We start from the raw sequence: 23,079 nt of genomic DNA on the forward strand, positions 1-23,079 counted from the left end.
AGATAAAGGTATCAAAGTTTTCATGATGTGACATCAACACAACGCAAAAATAAATGTGAGTGATTGAAAGTTTTAAATTCACAGATGTAGGTTTGGAAGTCCGGCTCAAAGAGTGGAGGAGTAGACTAAAAGAAGTCACGGCAGGAGGGCTTGGGGGTTCTCCGGAGAAAAGAAACTTCAGCCTAGCGAGCCTAGCCAAAAAGAGTTAAAGTTATCGGAGCAAAGGCTTCTTCTGCTGTTCAGTGAGGAGAGAGCGCGAGACCTGAGCGAGCCAATAGAAGCCGAACAGAAGGGGGTTGGGTGCGTGAAGCCAATCAGACATGAGATGGGTGGGACTCGACTCCGGGAAGGAGCGGGCTTCGGTTGTTTGGGCCCCGGACGGCGGGGCTCAGCCAATCGGAACCGAGCAGGGCGGGGTTGGACTCCGGGAAGGGGCGGTCTCAGGGAAGTAAATCGCAAGGGAAGCGCGTCTTTCAGCCTCACCTCCATCTGCACCTGCCCTGCACCTGCCCCTTTGCCTTTCTCCCGGTAGGGCGGACGCTGACTCGAAAGGTGACGGCTCGTCATGGCCTACCCGGGATACGGAGGAGCGGTGAGTCCGGGCAGCTCCTCCGCCGCCTCCGCCCCCGCGGGGTGGGGCGCCCCTGCGGGCGGTGCCAGAGTGCGGGGTCCGCCCCCTCCCGCCTCTTCGCTTGACGGGTCTCTGGTTCTCCGCGGGGCTGAGACACCGCGCGGTGTTGGAACCTGGGGCCAGGGTTGAGCGGGAAGCCACAGGTCTTCTGGTCCCTGGGGGCCCTTTAGGCGAGTCCTTATGAGGCAGGGATGTGCTGTGATTTTTGGAAATTTTCTTCCTGGATTGGAGGAACAAAAGCGCCGTTTTCTTGTTCCAGTACTATTTTGTGGTCGACCCCCACCTTCCGCAGTTTTGCTAGACGTCCTCTTCCTGAATTTTTGGCGACTTCTTGTTTTCTGTCCTTTAAGTTGCTTATGAATAAATTAAGATATGCTAAATGTCTCTTAATTTTTACTATTCCACCAAGGGCAGTCTGTTCTAGACTTTTTTTGGGAGGTGGGAAGGAGTAGGTTACTCTTTCTTGCATAACTTTATCCTTAGTCTCCTTTGAGAGTTGGAAGTTGTAATTTGAGGTTATATATTCTTTTTTTTTAATTCCTGAAATTGCCTTTTCGGGTCTCTTTTGATGGTCTTTTTTCTTCTTTTAAAAGAAGCAACTTTTTAAAATGTTTGTTTTTAATCCATTATATTGTTTTAACGTTTACCGTTTCCTTGTACTTCATTGCTTCATAATCTAGTTGTGCATTTCCTGGAGTTTGAAGTGCATTTTCTGGAGCTCCAGCACTTCCTCTGTACCTTTACTCTTACACATCCAGCCGCTCAGCTCTTCAAACTACGATAGCATCCCGCCTTTTGACTCCCTCTTTCCCCCCAATTTAGAATTTTTTTTTTTTTAATTTTTATGGTAGTCTTTTTTTCTTTTTGCCTTCTGGCAATCTCTGTTCATCCTTGAGGATGCAGGTCAAGATTTTTGTTCAATATGGAATAACAAACAATCTCGACACCTCTTTCTCTTCTAGACTCATAAAAATGCTCAGTAAAATGCCTTTCTAAGGTATAAGGTATTAAAAATGTACACCAAGTTCCAAAGTGAAAAAAGTAGAGAGAAGCCATAGCCATAGCAGGAAACAAAAATCAGAATATCTACATTTGAACCATGGTCTCCTTCTTACTAGTTGTTTGACCTTAATCAATTTTGGAAACCTCTTGAAGTTTCAGGTGCTCAATGACAAAAAAGACATAGTAGTTTCATACCATATAGAGTTTTTGGAAAATCAAAGCACATGATGGAAAGTACTTAGTACCTGGGCTATAAAAAACCCCCAGTAAATATTAGCTGTGTATTATTTTTGTTGATATTCTTATTGTTATTCTTATAAGTTTTGCGGACTGTGGTTGGAATTAATCACTTTATTGATCTGTTTTTTGGTGTCTTGCTTTTTTAAAAATAAATATTTTCTGGTGGGGAGGATGTTTGCATTCTATGCAGTTTCCCATGACAAGTTCACAGTTCCACTGTATTATACCGCACAGTCTTCTCAGTATGTGTCTGAAGTAAGCTACTACTTAGTTTGTAGGTGAAATTTTTTTGTGTTTTTTTGCCTTTTGTTTATTTTGGTGATGTTGATGGTAAACACAAGAAGCGTGCTTCATGTTCATCTGTTAAATCACGTTCTCAGAAGCTAGAGAGTTCTTTTTTCTGTTACACTTCTTTTGATGTTGGATAACGTGTTAATGAACTCAGTTAGGTCCTTATGCAGGATATCTAGCATTTTGTAGCTAACAGCATTTGTGATAGTGAATTTGGTTGCTTTTAGTAACTCTTTCTATTCTTGCTTTTCAGTGGACTCCTCCCATAAATATTTTCATTTAAACCAACTGTAGTGAATAACGGGTAATATTTGTATTAATAACTTTACCCTTTTCACTCTTATAGTTTGGAAATTTTAGTGGTCAGATGCCAGGAATGCAGATGCAGATGGGACAGCCAGTGCCAGGAACAGGGCCAAACCTGCTGCCTGGTGGATACCCAGCATATTCTGACAGTTATTCCTCAGCGGGAGACCCCATGTGGACGTACTTCACTGCTGTTGCTGGACAGGTGAGATGTTAAATGTATGGCACAAAACCAGTTTTGAAAGTGATTGCTATTTAAAAGAAGTGTTAACTATGTTACTTAGTGTGTCATTTTAAATCTATATGAAATTTGTATTTTACACTTATCTAGACTAATTTTTTTCTTGCGATCAGAGATGAGGGTAGTCATAATTATTTCCTATTTAGAAGTCTGTTAGTACGATGCCTGACACATTGTTCATTTCACTAAGACTGGAAACAGTGTGGTGCATGGCGACTGAGCCAAAGAGGACTGGAGAAAGAGACCTACCTGATCCACGTGTTAATCTCCCTGAGGAAGCTGGGGCAGCGTGTCAAAAAGGAGACTTTTAAATTGTGACTGGTGCTTGGAGAGACTTGATGGTAAAGCCAATCAAGAAAGGGTAAAGAAAACAGAGCAGAATGGAGGTTCAAGTATCAGACCAGGGAGAAGAGACAGATTCACACTTGAGTCTTAGTCACAGTCTGTATCTCTTCTTTTAGACTCACCAGGAAAAACTTACGGAGTAGTTGGAATTTCACAGAACTTTGATAACATTTTTCATTTATTATTCATTCACTTGAGTGTTCATTCGATCCCACATGCTTGGCTAGAAATATAGGATAGACGCAGAATTATTATATATGGCGGACACTTTCTTTTGGTGGCCCCCGTTCCATTTACAACCTCTTTTTCCCTTCTGTGGTAGAAGTTGGAAAAGCCCTAATACCATCCCGGACCTTTGAATCTAGTAAAGGTAGCCGTGTGCCACAGGACTGGCCACTGAGATGCAGGTGCAATTTCTTTAGGATGCTTTCCTTTTCCAAATGAGAAAAGCCTTCCTGGGAACTAGAGTTGGCCCTCTTTTGCTCCTTAATTCTTCCTGCCTGGAAAGGGAACTTGTCAATAATACCAACAACTTGAACTTGAGCGTGCCTGCCACTCCTTTTTCACACAGAGGCACCGTGAGGTAGGCAGGATGGATGTACCCTTTTATGATAAACGACTAAGTGGAGATTAAGGCTTAGTAACTGAACAAATAGGACTTGAACTTGGGTATCATTTCAAAATCTTGCTACCTATTAGTTAACCTAACCAATGGCAACTAATTTTTTGTTAATTATCTAAAGCGCAGTTTTCTGCCACTAATGCTATTTAGTTAGGGTTTATAGAGTTGGACATTATCATTAGCTCAAACTGCAGTAAAGAGATCCAAAAAGATCACTGGGATTTTCCACATATGATTTAGGAAGACATTACTTGTTAGTCAATTAAGGTAACATGTTTTCATACAACGTATGAAATATGAGTATGAAGTAGTGTACTAGGAGAATGCTTTCTCGTGGTAATAACTTGTAGAAAAGCTATTCAGGTTGTTTTTCGGACCCCCAAAATTCTGAAAAAGCACATGTAAAATAGAATTTCACTCATTAATTAGCTTTTAGATTTTGAAATGTAATCGACACTTGAATGAGAAGTTGTAAAATTTTCAGCCTTTTGAAATAGTAAATGTGCATGGCCCCAAACTGTCAGAAATGACTATAGTTGAACCAAGAACCAATGGTAATTGTCTTTATTCCACCAGACAACCAGCCTGCTTTGTAACACGTACTGTGCTAGGGCCTGGGGATGCAAAGATGCATGAAACTCACATCCTGACTTAGAAGAGCTCTGCCTAGTCAGGGAGATAGACATGCAGGGAATGATAATGGTACAAGGAGGGAAGTGCTGAAGATAAACAGACGAAGATTATGGCAACACTGAGAGAGCGTTCTCTGATCTTTATGCTTGTTCTTTTTGCCTGGAAAGCACTGTCCAAAATAAACATAACAAGAGCCACAAACATAAGCCACATATGTAGTTTTGAAGCCTCTGGTAGTACATTTTAAAAAGTAAAAAAAAAAAAAAAAAAAAAAAGGTGAAATTAATTTTCATAACATATTTTCTTGAATCCAGTATATCAGAAATACTAATATACCAACATGTAATCAATATAAAAGTTAGTAATAGGGTAGTTTGCATTTTTGTTGTTCCTAAGTCTTGGCAATCTGGCATGTATTTTACACTTACAGAGCATCTCAGATCAGACTAGCCATGTTTCAGTGCACAGTGGAATATATGGCTAGTGACTGTATTGGACAACTCAGGCCTAGACCACTCACTCTTCCCTCAGATGTCTACATAGCTTGCTCCTTTACTTCCTTCAGATCTTCCTTGAAACTCACTTTATTAATGAATAAGTCAGTTCACCCTATAAGTAAATTCACTGATCAGTGATCTACTTAGAGGTGAATTCACTTTATTAGCCTCCGTGAGGCTTCCTTAACTGTCTGTATTAAGTAGCATTGGTCCGCTCCGCAGCGCCCGTGCGCCCACTCCACATCACTCTTACTCTGCTGTGTTTTTTCTCCTTAGTACTTACTACCATGAAATGTAATTTTTGATTTATTGTCTCTCTTCCACCACTAAAAAGTAAGCTCTGTGAAAGCAAGGAGTTTCTTTTGGACACTGGTCCTAGTCCATTTAGCGGTGCATGAACATAGTAGGGAGCTCAGTAGATATTTGTTAAGTGAATGGTTCTTTCTAAATGAAGGTATTTGTTCCTTTATTTCTCTGCGTTTTCTTAACACACTTGTTTTCATGATTACTTTGTAAGATTAATTTCATCTTGTATGAATTTGTTCTGAAATTGTTGCTTTTTGTTGGCTGTCTTTCTGAACATTAGATTTGGTCAGATATTTTGGGATTTTGGTTTCTAAACCTATTTCACGTGGAGTGTTTGTTCATTTCTTCCCTCCCCCTTTATGTCCTCTTTTATGTCATCCCTTTGGTCCTCATGTCAGTCTTCCTTATGTAGTGGTTTTGCGATTGTCCCCACCTCAACTGTGTCCAGAATCCCATGTCACGATAGCTCAGGGCGATCAGGGCTACACCTAGCTGGCGGTGGCATCGCAGATCCCATCAGCAAACGGGGTAGCTTAGCCTAGCGTGTTGGTCCTGCTTTCCTAAGCCTTCCACTTCTCAGAAGTGGTATCATCAGGCAATAGTCTATAGTATATTTTGTTTGTTTTGTTTTGCCTCTTGTCCTGCGTAGAGCGTCCCATCTCACTTCCTGCGTCCAGGCGGCACACCGCTTACGTTCCTCATGCCTGTGGGGTCCTCAGGAGCAGGCCGCCTGCCCGGACTGCGCATCTGCTCTCACTCTGCTTCCGAGCTTTCGCTTCTATGTGATGTACCCAAACCCAGTGTAGGTTTGGAATTTCATATATAGAAATTAGCTTCATACAGTTTGAAAAATAGAAACTATTCAAATAAAGCAATGAGCCTCACCTATATTTAGTTAGAGAAATGGTGTCTTTTTCTCTCTCACAGTTATTTTCCTTCTGCGTTGCCGCAGACGGTCCCCTAACTTGCCGTTGTACTGGTAAGTGCTTTAAGGTCCAGCTGGGGTAAGGCAAAGGAGAGACTCACCTTTAAATTGAAAGGGGCTTAAAAAATTTAGTAATCATGATAAAGTTTTAATCCCATATTTAAAAAAATTAATGCAAAAAAATCTATGATGAATAGATATCCAATTTTTTAAAAAAGATTTATTTATTTTCGAGAAACAGAAAGAGGGAGAGAGAGAAAGTGGGGGGAGGGCCAGTGGGAGAGACTCTCAAGCCGACTTCCAGCTGAATGCAAAACCCCACTTGGGGCTCCATCCCAGGACCCTGAAATCATGACCTGAACTGAAATCAAGGGTCAGATGCTTAACTGACTGAGCCACCCAGGCACCCCTGCACTAGGACCTTTTGATGAATTTAATGGAAAATGTCCTGAGTTTTATAGCATTTAATTCTGAACTCTGGTAAAATTATAAACTTGGTGTATCATAGGAAGATTACACATTCAGTTCTGAAGTACAAGACCCAGAGACAGACTGCACTCCGCCTCGTAGCAGGGCAGAGCAGCGTGGGGAAGGAAGCATAGACCTCGCAGATAAATAAGTATGTAGAAATTTGAAGCATGGAATATAAAGCTTTTTTTTTTTTTATTTTGTGGAAGAGAAAATAGCGAGATGTGTTTCTTAGTTTCACTCATTCAAAAAGCGTTAACAAAGACTAAAATACTATTTATATTCCTTAACTCAAATTTATGACTTTTTCTGTGTCTTTTGAACGTACTACTTTTCAGCTTTGCTTCCTCTTTAATCTTTGTTCTTTCTCGGCAAAAGAATCTCCATATCTCCGGGGTCCCTTCTAAGTCTTTGAATGCACAGAATCCAGAGAAAGATCTCTGTGCGCTAAGTGGACTTTTCTGTGAAATGTTCTAGAAGAAGCTCGTATTTGAATAGAAATTATCGTCAGACCACATAGGACTGATTTTCTTCAGTTTAATTGGATTGGTCAAGGTTTTTAGTAAATTCAAATTGCTCTTTTCTAGAAAGTTTTAATTTTGAGCCTGTGGTTTGCACAATGCATTATTTTTATAAATGAGGAAAAAATTGATGAAGCTTAGTGATTCTCACTAATTTTATTCTCAGGTTTAGTATCATTTTCCCACTTAAGAAAAGTGAAAGAAAAAGGTAATTTATAACCATGTTATCTTTAGTATAAGATAGGAGACATTTTTAAATTAAAAATGAGAGAAAAGTCATTTCCTTCTTTTGCTTCTGTTTTAATAATTTGTGAAAGATTGTCTTTCAAAATTTACTCTGCAGTAATTGACGATGACCGGGCGTCTCTACCCTCATCTCCCTGAGATACTGTTGGCAGTGGCGCCTGTGGGCTTCATTGATTGTCTTGTTTGTTGTTTTTATGTTTACCAGTGATTTCTTAGATCCCATTAGAAGTGTGTGCATAGTTTTCCAAAATCTTAAGTATAATAATGGTTTGATATAATAGGAAGGTAGGTAATTGTTTAAATAAAAATTCCTTCTAAAGTCTTTATCATTGGAAGAAACATTGCTAACCTAGCTTTGATTCTAAACATATGGCTAATTTTTTACAATATAATTTTCTTAGTCTAGAATTTATGAAAGTTCTGTAAGCAAAGTCCCAGAACTATGCATGGCAGAGAAAGGAACACTTAGATACTCTGTGTAGGCACAGGGATGATCCATTGGAAAGAATGCTTCTTATATTTTTTAATTCCTGTTAGAACCACTGGAATTTTTGTTATAAAGAATTCCTTGCTAAAGATTCATTAGAATATGAGTGTTTATAATACTTCTTGGAAGTTGGTTGTAAAATTTTCTTTATTTCCTGGGTCTCTTACAAAATTGAACTCTTAAAAGTTCGTGTTTTAAATTTGCTTCCCTGATCCTTTCTCAGAGTTATTGTTTTGCATTTGTGACAATGTTTATGATGCTTCCAAGTAAATTACTCTGTATATTTTTTGTAGAGAATAGGATGAGGCACTGAAACGTAATGGGAATATTCAGCCTGTTTCACTTCCATTGTGATTTCTTGTTGGTATTAAAAAAAATTTTATTTCCCATAATAAGTTCAAACAAGAATGTTTGGGAAATAATCAGAAGAACAGCAACAAGATGCAGGATGACTCAAATTTTGCTGGGAGTAATGGGAGAAGTGGGGGGAAGTTATTTTCTCCTTCCAGTTACAGTTTTATATCCCTTAGAAATAACACCCCCATGAAAGGGGCATAGGGGAATGTTTTTGAGATTTTTCTGAACACATTTTGGTCATTTTTCCATTTTAAGTAGAGGTACAATGATTTTCACAAGATATTATTTTGACCTATAATAGGTCAGAATGATTATGCTGTTTCTCAGAAGTAGAAAAAATAAATTATACTTGAACTGCTTAAATATTAATAGAATATAAGTTGATTGTGAAAAAAATCATTCATTTTGTATGCTGTTTTGTAATATGCCTTTGCTGTCAGTAATTACCTCTATAATTTTGGAGTTGATAATAGAGTAATGTTTTAAAGAATGCATATTTATTGATTGGCCTAAAACAGCCAATTAGCATATTAATATGATTTGATATAATTGTGCATTAAATCAGATTATAATTATTTTTTGACAGGATGGTGAAGTGGATGCTGAGGAACTTCAGAAATGTTTGACACAGTCTGGAATTAATGGAGCTTATTCTCGTGAGATCTTCCCCCCCATATTTAAAATATTTTTAAAAATCTTTTTATCGCAGTTATATGCACATAATTTAAAGAGGCAAATAGTTCTGCAAAGCTTATTGTGAAAATAACTGTTCCTTGTGCATAATTATATCCCTGATGTTAGCCACTCATAGAGGAAATCTCCATTCAGCTTTTGCAGCTGATTCTTTTGAAATTTGCCTCCAGATCTCAAAATAGCATGCTTTTATCACTATAGATTTTCAGTTTTAATGATTAACAATTGATATCCTGCTATGGCAGATGAGAATTAACACTCTTGGAACTTGAAACTCATTCTTGTCCCAGTACTCCACACTGGAATGCTTCCCAATCCTCCTCCATCCAATATAGCTGTATAGTAATTTTCGTTAGGTCGGTAATCAGTATTTGCTTTAGTGTTATTATCTAAGTGTTCTTCCTCTGTCTTGTGATAATGTATGATTAATTTCCCTTTTTATATACTGTTCTACTTTTTCTGAAATTAATTATCATTCTGGAGCTTTTTATTGTGGTCTACTTTCTATGCATAGCAGCAAACCTATCATTCCTTCACCATCATTCTGGAACTGACTTTCCATGCTCTTGAGTTGGATCTCCCTTTTATTTAATCTCTAGTCATTTTTAAAAATTCAATAAAATATAACATTAACTAGCTTCTCAATAAGAGAGTGCATGGGAGGAAGGTCTTTTTAGACTTTATCTGAAAATACTTTTATCTGAAAATACTTTCATTCTGTCCACAAAATTAAGTGACCAGTGGAACTCTGCATTACAGATCATTTTCATTTAGAATTTTAAAGACATTGCTCCATTGTTTCTAGCATCCACTCTTACTTTATCTTTCTGTTTTCTGCTAGTATGTCGGTTTTTTCACTTGGAGGGCTATGGGATCTTATCTTTGTGCCTGGTTTGGAATTTCGCATGATGTGCCTGGTCATGCTGTGTGGGAGCTCAGTGGGCGTCCTCAGACTGGGAGTTCATTTGCTTTAGTTCTGAGACATTTTCTTTATTGATATTTTCTCAGGTTTTCTCTGGAATGCCTGTCATTTGGACTGGGTCACTTTCCTTATATTTTTTCCTCCCTTCTCTGGTTTTCCTCTATGGGGAGATTTCCTCAACTTTAGTTTCTGAATCTTCTATTGAGTTTTTTTAATATCTGTTATCATATCCTTAAAATGCAAGAACTTCTTTTCTTTTTTCATGTATGTGATGTCTTCCCTTATCTTTCTGAAACTGTATTTTTGTATTTGTTGTTAATGTATTTTTGTTGTTGTTAATGTTTTTTTCAGAATTTTTTCTTCTTCCGTCAACTGTGTTTCCTCCAATTTTTTTTTCCAGTTTATTTGTTTGGTTGTCTTTCATGTTAGATGCTTTTCTCAGGTGTCTGGTGATCTTTGGTTGCACACGTTGAACTAAAATGCAGGTGAGAAGCTCTGAGGTCATGGTTTGGTATTGGCCGTAGACTTCCATGTCTGGTGGTTTGGCAGGGCAGTTTGTGATGCAACAGTATGTTTAGGGATTTCCTTTTGGGCTGGTTGTCTGGTAGGAAAGGAGGAGGGAAGACTTAGCAGGGTTCTCGGTCTTTGATAAAAGGTTACTTAAATGCCTTATTTTTACTAGATAGGCTAGGGTTAGGCTTTAGGTATGTGCCTGGTATCCTGCAATTCCTAGACCTCTCCAGAGAAGAATACCCCAGACTTATGCTGGGGTGAGAATTGACACGGCAGGCATCTACCAATTTGGGGCAAGGAGGGTTGGGAGCTCTAAATACTCTTTAAATAGATATTCAATTGGTCCTTCTGTTTTTATCTCTATCTTCACACTTGTTTTCTGAAAATACTAACAATTTTTAAATGTTTGGGGTCTTCTCTAGGATAAGTACACTGGTTCTCAACTTTTCTTATAGTGTGTTTAGGAAGCCAGTTTCTCAGATCTAGGGTTCAGATAAGGGTGAGGGTTAGGGTTAGGGTTAGGGTATGTGCCTGGTATTCTACAGTTCAGAGACCTCTCCGGATGGTTAGGGTTAGGGTTAGGTTAGTGTTAGGGCGAGGGTTTGGGTTCAAGGTTAGGGCATTGGGTTTAGCCATTTGGGAATGTCCCTATTATCCTGCAGTTCAGAGACCCTCCAGAGTATAAATTCCCCGAGTTTTGCTGAGGTTAGAATAGATACTGCAGGTCTGTGGATCGAGGCCAGGAGGGGATTAGGTGCTCTAAATGCTCCCTAAATAGATCCTCAGTTGGTCTTACTGTTTTTATCTCTACCTTCATACCCATTTTCAGAAATACTGCCAATTCTTAAACATCCGGGGTCTTCTCACAGAGAAGTAGGCTGCTTCTCAGCTTTCTTATTGTGTATTCACAGGTCACTTTCTTAGATCTAGGGTTGGGGTTAGGGTAGGAGTTAGGATTAGTGTTAGTGTTAGGGTTAGGTTTGTAGATTACTGGTTAGTGGTTAAGATTAGTGTTAGGATTAGGGTTGGTGTTTGGTTATGTGTCTGGGGTCCTGCAGTTCAGAGACCTCTCCAGAGTTAGTGTTAGGGTTAATGTTAGGGTGAATGTTAGTATCAGGGTTAGAAGGTAGGGGGACTGGTTATTGGTTAGTAGTTAAAGCTTTGAATATGTGCCTGTTATCCTGAAGTTCAAAGAATTCTCCAGACAGTAAATCCCCAGACTTTTGCTGGTGTGAGAATAGACATGGCATCCATCTAGGAAGCTGAGGCGAGGAGGACATTTGGACTCTAAATCCTCTTTAAATAGGTATTCAGTTGGTCCTGTTTTTCTCTCTACCTGCACACCCATTTTCACATATAATACCAATTCTTAAATGTTTGGTGTCTTCTCCTGGATAACCAGACTCCTTTTCAACTTTTCTTATTGGGTATTCATCAAGCCACTTTCTTAGATCTGGGTTCGTTAACTTCCATCCATCCTACTACTTTTCCAAGTTACATGATTCTTTTCCTCTGTTTTCTCTTTCATCCTCTTTATTTTTCTAATGGTTTATGACGTTAGAAAATTTAATTTTTTACCCATTCTAATGGGGTATTGGGGGAAATGAAAATCTATTAACTTTCCTGAAAATTTTTCTCTATTTTTTGTCAAAAATATGTAATCTTATATACATTTTTCTCAGTCCTATTTTGTGATTGAAGATATGCTTATTTGAAGACTCCATGTTTGCCATTTGTTGTCATATGTTCAGATTTCCCCATGTAATGGATGTGTGCCATGTTAACTTGAAAGCAAAACATATCATTTTCTTGACAAAATGATGGAATGCCATCCAGAGATTTCTCATGGAAACTTCAGCCCCCCTCCTTCTTCCCACTTGAGTAGTATTGTATGAAGGAGCACTGGGCTCCAGTCCTGATTCTTCCATTTAATTAGCTCTGTGAACTTGGGAAACTTTATTATTCTGGGCCTCTGTTTCTTCATTTGTAAAATTGGGACTTACAGTACTTTTGCATGCTTATATGAAATTACAAAATCATACTACCTGGGTCATAGTTGAATGCTCATTGAGTGTCTGTTGAACTGTCATTCTGAAAATATTGTAACCAGCTATTCTAACATTTATACTATATTAATTTAAAGAAAATCAGATATTTTAACTTGTAGAATGTTTTATGATTTTTTTCTTTATAGATCTAAAATTTGGCTGAAATGTTTTTTATTTATAAAAATTTAAAATATGTTATCAAATAGCAAAATAAGATAACTTAATTTTAGGCATTTTTATTTATTCATTCATTTTAAAGAGCTACTAATAAGAACTTTGTAAGCTTAAGTAGTTGTGCTGACATAATATCTCTTTTATCAGGACTGATATAATTACTTTTGAGGTAAATCAGCTTACCGGTTCAATGCAATTGTGATAAGGATTAGAAAAATTAAATTCTACCTAGTGAGTCTTCAGTTATAATTCTATAGATATTAGTTAATATTTCTAATAAGCCATGATTTTAATACAGTTTATATTTACTTTTTTCTTCCTGCCTTTTCCCTCCCCCAAGGGAAAATAGCTGCTTCAGATCAGAAGCTCATACTTTTCTTACTTGATTGATTGCAGTAAACCAGCAAATGATTTACCTATATCTAGGTCCATCTTACCTTACTCTATAGTCTGTTCAGTGTAAGTGAATGTCTCTGGAATGGAAATTTTCGAATTGCCCCTTAGCTCCTTAAAATTCTTCAGTGACTTCCATTGGTCTAAATCTTCAGGGTAGCATTCCAGACTTTTATGATCTGGCCCTCATCTGCCTTTCAGATGTCATCATAGGCCAGTTCTTCAGCCCAAGCTTTAATCAAATTTCTAACTCCTTCAAGTTTTGTGATCTCAGTATATGTCAGACTTCTACTTAAAACCTACTTATCATTTGTGTTAGGAAGACTGAAGCCCTCCTTTCCCCGTGACAGTAATTTTCAATTTTTTTTATCATTGCTTATCTGATGACCCAAATCCCCTGACTAGATGTGAGTAGTTTGAAGTAGTAGTGATTTTTATTTTTGTCTTTTTTTTTTTCCCACACTGTGGACACCTAACATTTAAAGTTTGTTGATAAGGGGTGATTGTGTATTTGTGGCAATTTTTAAACATTTTGTTTTATGAAATAGAAATTGTCATAATTTCACATAGATAAAAGTGGGCAGACTCCAGCAAATAATAAATATGTTTTATAGCCTTTAGTTTGGAAACCTGCAGAATTATGATCGCCATGTTGGATGTATCCTTGAATAAAAATAGAAAATACTAGAATATGGAATAATTGCTTTCTGAATATAACCAAGCAATTGTTGGCTATAAATGGCCACAGTAAATTGGAGACTTTAAAAATACTTTGTAAGATCCTGTTTGAATTCCATACTTTTCCATTTTTATGAAGAAATCTATTCTTTTGCTAAATTTGGCTAACTTGCAGAAGCGTACTAACAATTTTTTAGTCAATGATATACAGTTTTGGGTCAAGTAAATTCTCTTTGGTATCAAAACTTATTTTTATTAATAAAACTATCAGAGAGATTACACAGGAAAAATGGGATTTAATGAATTCAAAGAACTTTGGGCAGCTCTTAATGCCTGGAAGCAAAACTTCATAACTATTGATCGAGATCACAGTGGCACAGTGGAACATCATGAACTGAATCAAGCCATCACTACTATGGGTAAGAAGATTAAAAGTCTTTAGAATCTGTCCACATCATCTTGGTTCTTCGATGAGATGAATCTCAGTTGTTAAAATTTGTTAAGTAGTAAAGGAATATATTATTTCACCAGTTGTTGCCCAGTTTGATTTTAAGATTGTAGATAAGTTCTGACTGAAGACCTTTAACAAAACCATTTTATCTATGATTTTTCCAAAGGATGATCTTTTGTACATTCTCATTGATAAAACAGTTTCTGAATTTCCTCCGTTGAGTATATTAAAATGTATTCCCCTAATTGTTGGTAATCACCATTTATATCTGGTAACTTGGTAAGCTCTCTAATATTTATTTATTTATTTATAGCTCTTTTTTAACCAATTTTTTGAAATATAATTAATATGCAGTGTTATATTAGTCTCAGGTGTACAACACTTCTGTACATATGCATATCAGGTGTTCAGCCATTCTGTACATTACTCGGTGTTCACCACAAGTATATTCACCACCTGTCATCATACAATGTATACTATGATCTTATTGACTGTATTCCCTATGCTGTATTTTTCATCTCGTTACTTATTTTTTATTTTAATTTTTTTAAAAGATTTTATTTATTTGAGGGAGAGACAGAGAGCATGAGTGGGGTGGGGAGCAGCAGAGGGAGAGGGAGAAGCAGTCTCACTGCCGAGCATGGAGCCCAACGTGGGACTCGATCCCAGCACTCTGGGATCATGACCCAAGCCAAAGGCATATACTTAACTGACTGAGCCATCCAGGTGGCCTGACTTAATTATTTTTTAACTGGAAGTTTGTACCTCTTAGTGCCCTCTCTGACAACCATCAGTTTGTTCTCTGTATTTAAGAGTCTTTTTTTGTTTGTCCCACTTTTCTTTGTTTTGTTTCTTAAATTCCCTATATGAGTGAAATCACATGTCTTTCTTTGACTTATTTCACTTAGCATAATACCCTATATAGGTGCAGCCATGTTGTTGCAAATGGCAAGATCTCATTTTTTTAATGGCTGAGTAATATTTTATTGTATATATAAACCACATCTTTTTTATCCATTTATCTGTTGATGGACACTTTGGTTGCTTCCATAATTTGGCTATTGTAAATGGTGCTGCAGTAAACATAGGACTAATTGAATTAGTGTCTTCCTTTTCTTCGGGTAAATATCCAGTAATGGATGCATATACTTTTTGAATTAGTGTCTTCCTTTTCTTTGGGTAAATATCCAGTACTGGATGATAGGTAATTCTATTTTTAACTTTTTGAGGAACTTCCTACTGTTTCCACAGTGGCTGCACCAGTTTACGTTCCTGCCAGCACTGCAGGAAGGTTTCTTTTTCTCCACATCCTCACCAGTACTTGTTAGTCCTTGTCTTTTTGATCCTGGCCTTCGTGACAGCTGTGAGGGGGTCTCTCACTGTGGTTCTGAGTTGCATTTCCCTGACGATGAGTGATGTTGAGCATCTTTCTGTGTGTCTGTTGGCCATCTGTTTGTCTTTTGGAAATATGTCTATTTGGGTCCTCTGCCCATATTTAACTGGATTATTTGGAGTTTTTGGTGTTGAAGATGTTAACTAGACTTAGTGTAGTAATCATTTTGCAATATGTACAACTATGGAATCATTATATTGTACATCTGAAACTAATATAATTTTATATGCCAATTATATCTCAGAGAAAAAAAGAAAAAAGGAAGTACAGAATTTGAATGATAGCAAGGATCACTAATAATCTTTGCTTTGATAGTCTTTAAAGAACTATAAAATTACAGATTGGAAATACTGAAGCATTAAAATCTACAAAATACTCTAGACATTATTTAAAAATCAAAATATATTTTAAAAACACAAAAAGATAATTATTTGTCTTCTTAGCTTTGACTTCGTTACAAAGCTAGAACTGTGACATTTATGTACCACTTAACCACTTTATTAGTAATAAAGCCTTTGATAAATTTCAATGTGAATGTATTTTGTTTCTAGTATATATTTTTGTGGAATGAATTTTGGAAATTTATGATTGTTTTTAAAGAAAATGCAATGTTGTGGTGTTCTTATGGTTTTTGGTTTTAGAAGTTTTTAATGTATAAATTCCTTTTTCTAGGTTACAGGTTGAGTCCTCAAACATTAACCGCTATTGTTAAAAGGTACAGCAAGAATGGCCGAATCTTCTTTGATGATTATGTTGCTTGCTGTGTGAAGCTTCGAGCATTGACAGGTATTGATCATTTAAAAATGGGTGCAGTATTATGTAGCTATTTTTCTGAATAGTATCTCTCATTTTCTTCAACAAGTTTGTAATATTATATATTTTTCACCTTTATTCACTGTTACATCTAATCACTTTTAAGGCTTTAAAATTTTAGTAATACGAATAGTGAAAAATTGTTATAGCTGTTTTGGGAAGTTTTCTTCATGTCTCAGTTGCCCAGGATATGAAATCACTTGATTTAATTGAGAACAAAGAGAGAGAGGGAATCCGGTGGCAGTGGAGTGGGAGAACCATAGGCTTGTCTCTTCCCACAAACACAGCTACGTAACTATCACATCATCCTAAATACCCAGAAATTGACCTGGAGATTGACAGAACAAACTCCACAACTAAGGGGAGAAGAGAGGTCCATCAAAGAAGGTAGGAAGAGCAGAGATGTGTTTAGGGGAGAAATGGATCACGAGTGCTGCAGAGAGGAGGAAGCCATGGTCACGGAGAAGGGGGGAGAGAAAGGAACCCCTAGGGACGCATAAGAACATTTCCCCAAAGCCATTGGCTTGGCAAATTAGAGGGGCTAAGTTTTATGAGTTCTTGCCATCAGCGGGCTTAAAACCTGGACTTTGAAAGGTCAGCCTGCTTGGCTAGGATAGAGCCCCAAGGGCACTGTGCTGCTCCTGGAGAGAAGGCAGACACACCACAGGGGCAGACAGCGGGAAGCAGTGGTCTGAAGGATGCCCAGTGTGCAGAACGTTCACTCTTCTTAGAGCATGTCCCTGAGAGGCAACGTTGTTCTGGAGACACCTCTCCAGGAACAAAGGAGCTGGCTGATGTCATTTCCCTCTCCCGCCCCTTAGCATAAACACAGAGCCACCTCAGGAAGCAGTGCGGCACTGACACTGGCTGCCTGACTTGTTTATACCAAACCTCATACCCCTGCGCTCTGGTGGGACTGCCCTTCTCAGTCAAGCTTGCCTCAGCCCCAGTGTGGTGGGCTCTTCCCCCAGAAGACCAGCACAAGCCCCTGCCCACACCGTGTCTCCCAGCTAGAGAGTTCTGCAGCACCTCAGTTCTGGTGCAGGTGGTGGTAGGTCTGATTTCATAAGCAGACCAGAGCACACCTAGTTAACACTTGCTCTGTTGTGGCCAAAGACTGAACATTGCGCACAGCAGATAAGCAGAGCCTCTGCGGGTGACGGGCCTGAAGGATAGAGCAGCCAAAACACAAGAGCAGAGCATACGCTGCACACACCAGAGACGCTCCCTACAGAGCCCGGCCCTGGACACTGCATGACCTCTTCTTCATAAAGCCATTACTTTAGGAGCAGGTCACATTCTGGCTTCTAACACATAGAAGAAGGCAGAGACTTAGACAGAATGCCAAAATGGAGGAATTTATCCCAAATGAAAGAACAAGATAAGGCCAAATATATAGAAATCTGTTGCATTTCTATATACCAATAATGAAACAGCAGAAAGAGAAATTAAGGAATCAGCCCCATTTACAACTGCACCAAAAAAAAAAAGGTACCTAGAAATAAACCTAACCAAAGAGGTGAAGCACCTGTACTCTGAAAACTGTAAAACACTGATGAAAGAAATTAGAAAGAAATGGAAAAATATTCCATGCTCATGGCTTGGAAGAACAGATATTGTTAAAATGTCTATACTACCCAAAGCAGTCTACACAGTAAATACAAACAGTATCAAAATATCAACAATATTTTTCACAGAGTTAAAACAAACAATCCTAAAATTTGTATGGAACCACAAAAGACCTTGAATAGCCAAAGCAATCTCGAGAAAGCAAAGCAAAGCTGGAGGCATCACAATCCCAGACTTCATGTTATATTACAAAGCTGGAGTGATCAAGACATACGGTGCTGGCACAAAGACAGACACATAGGTCAATGGAACAGAACAGAAAACCCAAAAATGAGCCCACAACTGTGTGGTCAGTTAATCTTCCAACAAAGCAGGAAAGAATATCCAGTGGGGAAAAAACAAATGGTCTTGAGAAAACTGGACAGCAACATGCAAAAGAATGAAACTGGACCACTTTTTTATACTGTAAACAAAAATAAATTTAAAATGGATTAAAGACCTAAATGTGGGGATGCCTGGGTGGCGCAGTTGTCAGACATCTGCCTTTGGCTCAGGGCGTGATCCCAGCGTTCCGGGATCGAGTCCCACATCGGGCTCCTCCGCTGGGAGCCTTCTTCTTCGTCTCCCACTCCCCCTGCTGTGTTCCTTCTCTCACTGGCTGTCTCTATCTCTGTCGAATAAATAAATTAAAAAATCTTAAAAAAAAAAATAAAGACCTAAATGTGAGACATGAAACCATAAAAATCCTGGAGAACACAGGCAGTAAGCTCTATGACCTCAGCCATAGCAACTTCTTTCTGGTTAGGTCTCCTGAGGCAAGGGAAACAAAAGCAAACATAAACTATTGGGACTTCATCAAAATAAAATGCTTCTACACAGTGAAGTAAACAATCAACAAAACTAAAAGGCAGCCTACAGGATGGGAGAAGATATCTGTAGATGACATATTTGATAAAGGGTTCCTTTCCAAAATATATAAAGAACTTCTAAAACTCAACACCCAAAAAACAAATAATCCAATTAAAAAGTGGGCAGAAGACACGAATAGACATTTTTGCAAAGACATCCAGATGGCCAACAGACACACGAGAAGATGCCCAACATCACCGACCATCAGGGAAATGCAGATCAAAGCTACAATGTGATAATCACCTCACACCTGTCAGAATGGCTAAAATCAACACAAGAAACAACAGGTGTTGGTGAAGATGTGGGGGAAAAAGGAACCCTCTTCACCTGTTGGTGGAAATGCAAACTGGTGCAGCCACTGTGAAAAACAGTATGAAGTTTCCTCAGAAAGTGAAAAATAGAACTACTGTGCTATCCAGCAATTGTGCTCCTAGGGATTTAGCCAAGTACAAAGGTACTAATTCAAAGGGATACCTGCACCCCGATGTTTATAACAGCATTACTTATAATAGCCAAACTATGGAAACAGCCCAAGGGTCCGTCAATTCGTGAATGGATAAAGAAGATGTATACACACACACACACACACACACACACACACACACACACTATGGGCTATTACTCAGCCATAAAAAAGAATGAAATTTTGCCATGTGCAAAGACATGGATGGAGTTAGAATGTATTAAGCTAAGCGAAATAAGTCAGAAAAAGACAAATGCCCTATGATTTCCCTCATATGTGATATTTAAGAAACAAAATAAATGTGCAAATGGAAAAAGAGGGGGAGAGAATGAGGCAAACCGAGAAACAGACTTTTAACTATAGAGAACAAACTGAGAGTTACCAGAGGGGAGGTGGGCAGGGGGTGGGGGAGATAGGTGATGGGGATTAAGGAGGGCACTTGTCCTGATGAGCACTGGGTGATGTAGGGAATTGTCAAATCATGATATTGTACCCCCAAAACTAATATTGCACTATATGTTAACTAACTGTAATTTAAAATAAAACTTAAAAAAACTTTTGAGTATGAAATTAGTCTTTTTTTTTTTTTGTATTTAGGAACACCAAGTATTTGAAACTATATATCTAAAATTTCAATATTTTTTTGTTTGTTTAAAGATTTCTTTAGGAGAAGAGACCACTTGCAACAAGGGGTTGTGAATTTTGTATATGACGATGTGAGTATTCTGATATTTACACAGTGTTCTAGATGCGTTCAGTTGTCAAACAAATTTTAAGCGATCCTTGGTATCAGTACTGGTAATAATATGTTTTATAGACCATATTCTTTTTCTGTATTTCAGCTAAATGCAAATGTGCTTCAGTATTTGTACAAATACCAACTTGATGTTCTATTAAACATAAAGATACTTCTAAATTTTATGACCTGTTTTTGGCAGCTTATCTTTCAAATCATTTATTTTTTAAAGAATGTGTTTACCTGTCAGAGAGAGCACAGTCCTGGGGAGCGGCGGGCTGGGGGAGAAGCAGGCTCCCCGCTGAGCAAGGAGCCTGGGTTTTGACCTGCGCTGAAGGCAGACGCTTACCTCCTGAGCCGCCCAGGCATCGCATCTTTCAAGTCATTTTTAAGGGCAAAACTACCATTATTTTTTACAAAGAGTGGTTTACTTTTGGTGATATTAAGAGAGAGGAAATTTTCGTATATGACAGATTATGACACTGTTCATTTCTCATTTCAAATGGTTACAATTAGCATGATCCCATTTTTTAAATTGAAACTATAGGAAAGTTATATTTCACATGTACATCAAAGTTTCAGGGTTTTTGTTTTGTTTTTGTTATGGGAAAGTCATAGGGTCAGCATTTCCCTACCGGTATATTCTGGTTTATATTACAAGCCTTGGAAACATTTAAACTTCCCCTCTTGTGAAAATGCTTTTATGGAGTATAATTTATCAAAAACAAAAACCATTTTATTGCTACCAGCTGACGATTTTGCTTATGTGTTAGTTTTTGCAGGGTACAATGGCAATTTGAATGTCTAGAATTTGAAAGCTGAAGAAAAACTGTGAATTTTTTTACCTGGAAGAAATGAACTGGACTACTTTGAATTTGAAGCTTTGGGAGCTTTTCTGTGTTTCTGCCTGTTAAATCTGTTCCCTTTCTATGTGTTTTTACTTTAGTGCATAGTTCAAAGCAGTAAGAGAAGTGTTTTTGTATTTGGAATATTAATTGCTTTTAGAAAAGTTATTGCTTAACAGATATCTGTATAGTATCATAAAATATGGGCATATTGATGAATTGATATAAATACCTTTTAACCTTAATTTTTAACATTGTTAACCCAGAATAATGTACTTACAGGGGAGTATTTAAGAAGCCAAATAGTGAAAGTCTAGATAAAGTTAATGTATACTTACCGGAAGGTTATAAATTACACTTTGAAATTTTGTTTGTCGTTGTTGGTTGTGAACGTGAGCTAGAAGGAGAAGCCTGGATTTTGTGCCATATTTGTAGAAGAGTTTATTCCTTGATCACGTAATTCAAAAAAAAAAGAAACTCACTGGTCTTTGTCTATGCAGAGAGAAAATTCCTAAAATCTTATGTCACGTCACCTTAGGTGTGCTGTAAATTAACCTATAGAAATAAGGCTCCCGGAGGCATTTTTTCCCTTTGTTTTTGTCAGTGCTTATTTTTTTCAATATGCTTTTTTGTCTTCTATGGAAAAAAGGTTCTTAGTAAGCAGTATAGCCTAACATGGAATCTTCCTTTTAAATCTAGACTTTGTGGAAGTGATACGTATTTTAAACAAAATGTCAACATTTCAATGTATTCTGTGAAGCTAAATTGTTTTATATATAATGCCAACTGTTTACAAAGTTAAAAAATCAAGTAACCTACCACTTTGTTTAAATGTTCAGAAATTGGAAGTTTGACTTTCTCACCATTAGCTGCGGGTTTACCATTAGCATCGGTAAACTGGTAAGTCGTTGAGCGCAGGTGTGTAATGAGGGGGTAGTGAGCACAGTAGGCACCGTGGCCTGTTTTCTGTGGCATTACTGTGGAAAGTTGCAAAGTAGTCATCAGATCCTTAGCCTGTAAGATCTCTGGTGTGAGCTGTTGTAATTAATCCAGCCGCCTTCCTGGCAAACATTGTCTTTCTTAGTGAAGATTTAAAACACCATGTATTTTTCTTACACTTTAGCTGAATGTCTTCTGGCTTAAAATGGGAGTACAGATTGACATGATTTTAGTATGACTGGTGACCAAATTAAATATGCTTTTTGTAAAATTCTGTGTTTCTTAAAGGATGGAGGGTGAATGGCAGTATCTTGAAAGAAAACTTTTTATAAACTCACAGAATTTTAAATCAACTTTTACTTTTAACAGTCCTGGAAAGGAAGTATCAGATAGTCATTTTGACATTATAATTTTATGTAATTAGCTGTCAGATTCATTTGGTCAGCAGTAAAAAATGTGTGACAAAATCATCCATATACTTTTGTCCTCTGGCTGTTAAGTGTTTTTTCATGAACATATATTCGATAATGTGAGAGGATGTTAACTGAGCCATAAAAAAAATACAGGACTCGAATTAGAAGTCTTTGGAAAAAACTAATGTGAACACACTCATATCATTCATGTTGAGTAAGGGTGATAATATGACTTAGCAGCCTGGGATCTTAACATCCAGCTTATAGGTACAGAACAGTGCTGTTCTGAGGTCTGTTGTAATTTTTCTTACTTGGAGGCTAATGGTTGAGGCAAAACTTTAAAAATGAGCTAGGGTATATTCTTCATAGAAGTTTCTGCCAGATGACACTTTGTATGAGAACTCTTTACACGATTCTCTGACATCCTCTTCCAAATTCCTATGAATTTGGGGGTAGATCTGTGAAGGAGTTTCGATGATCAAACATTATTTGGGAAATTTGCACCCTTTTCAGGGAGCTTGATAAAGCCTAAGGTTCATAAATTCCTGTTTACTTTCATTTGACCTAGTTTTTTCCAAACTTTTTTGACCACAGAACCCCTTTCTCTAGCAAAACTGATTTTCCATGCCAATCCAACTTGCTTGTCAGACAGTTCTTTTGCGCTTTCCACTAAATAGATAATCTTACCAAACATTAGCCATTGAGAATATTTTACTTGGACTTTTATACTGAAATGCAATTCACTTTTTGATGCCCTCAAGATAATTGATGTAAACAGATATCCATTACTAAAGTAAAAATTAAATAGTCCGGTGATGAACAATGACTGGAATATGAATACAGTGTGGTAATTTGTACTGTTTAACTCACACACGTTTTCTTGTCATGATGTAAATTGTTGAATAACGTACACTCTTAACATCTAAGTGCTTTTATTTATGCAGTAAACATGTTTCCATGTCATTTTGAGAATTTTTTAATAAACATTCAAATATCTTGCTGTAAAGCT

General features: G+C 37.6%; 1 protein-coding gene across 1 annotated transcript; it reads left to right on the plus strand.

Annotated features, from left to right (window-relative positions):
* The first annotated feature begins 396 nt into the window (after nucleotides 1-396).
* Nucleotides 397-21,195, plus strand: GCA (grancalcin). The gene is made up of 8 exons (XM_045780744.2): nucleotides 397-592; nucleotides 2,511-2,675; nucleotides 8,705-8,774; nucleotides 13,476-13,519; nucleotides 13,811-13,958; nucleotides 16,056-16,169; nucleotides 19,795-19,853; nucleotides 20,647-21,195. The coding sequence occupies exons 1-8, from the start codon at nucleotides 566-568 to the stop codon at nucleotides 20,671-20,673; spliced, it is 654 nt and encodes a 217-aa protein (XP_045636700.2). The 5' UTR covers nucleotides 397-565; the 3' UTR covers nucleotides 20,674-21,195.
* Nucleotides 21,196-23,079: the final 1,884 nt, after the last annotated feature.

The sequence above is a fragment of the Ursus americanus genome, chromosome 1 (genome assembly GCF_024610735.1).
Source record: "Ursus americanus isolate L20-20 chromosome 1, mUrsAme1.1.p, whole genome shotgun sequence".
Classification (NCBI taxonomy): Eukaryota; Metazoa; Chordata; class Mammalia; order Carnivora; family Ursidae; genus Ursus; species Ursus americanus.

Excerpts from the sequence above, each read along its gene's own strand:
- GCA (XM_045780744.2), top strand. The coding sequence starts at position 566 with ATGGCCTACCCGGGATACGGAGGAGCG. Across the intron at positions 593-2,510 it reads ACCCGGGATACGGAGGAGCG|TTTGGAAATTTTAGTGGTCA; the intron begins GTGAGTCCGGGC and ends TCACTCTTATAG. Across the intron at positions 8,775-13,475 it reads AATTAATGGAGCTTATTCTC|CCTTTAGTTTGGAAACCTGC; the intron begins GTGAGATCTTCC and ends TATGTTTTATAG.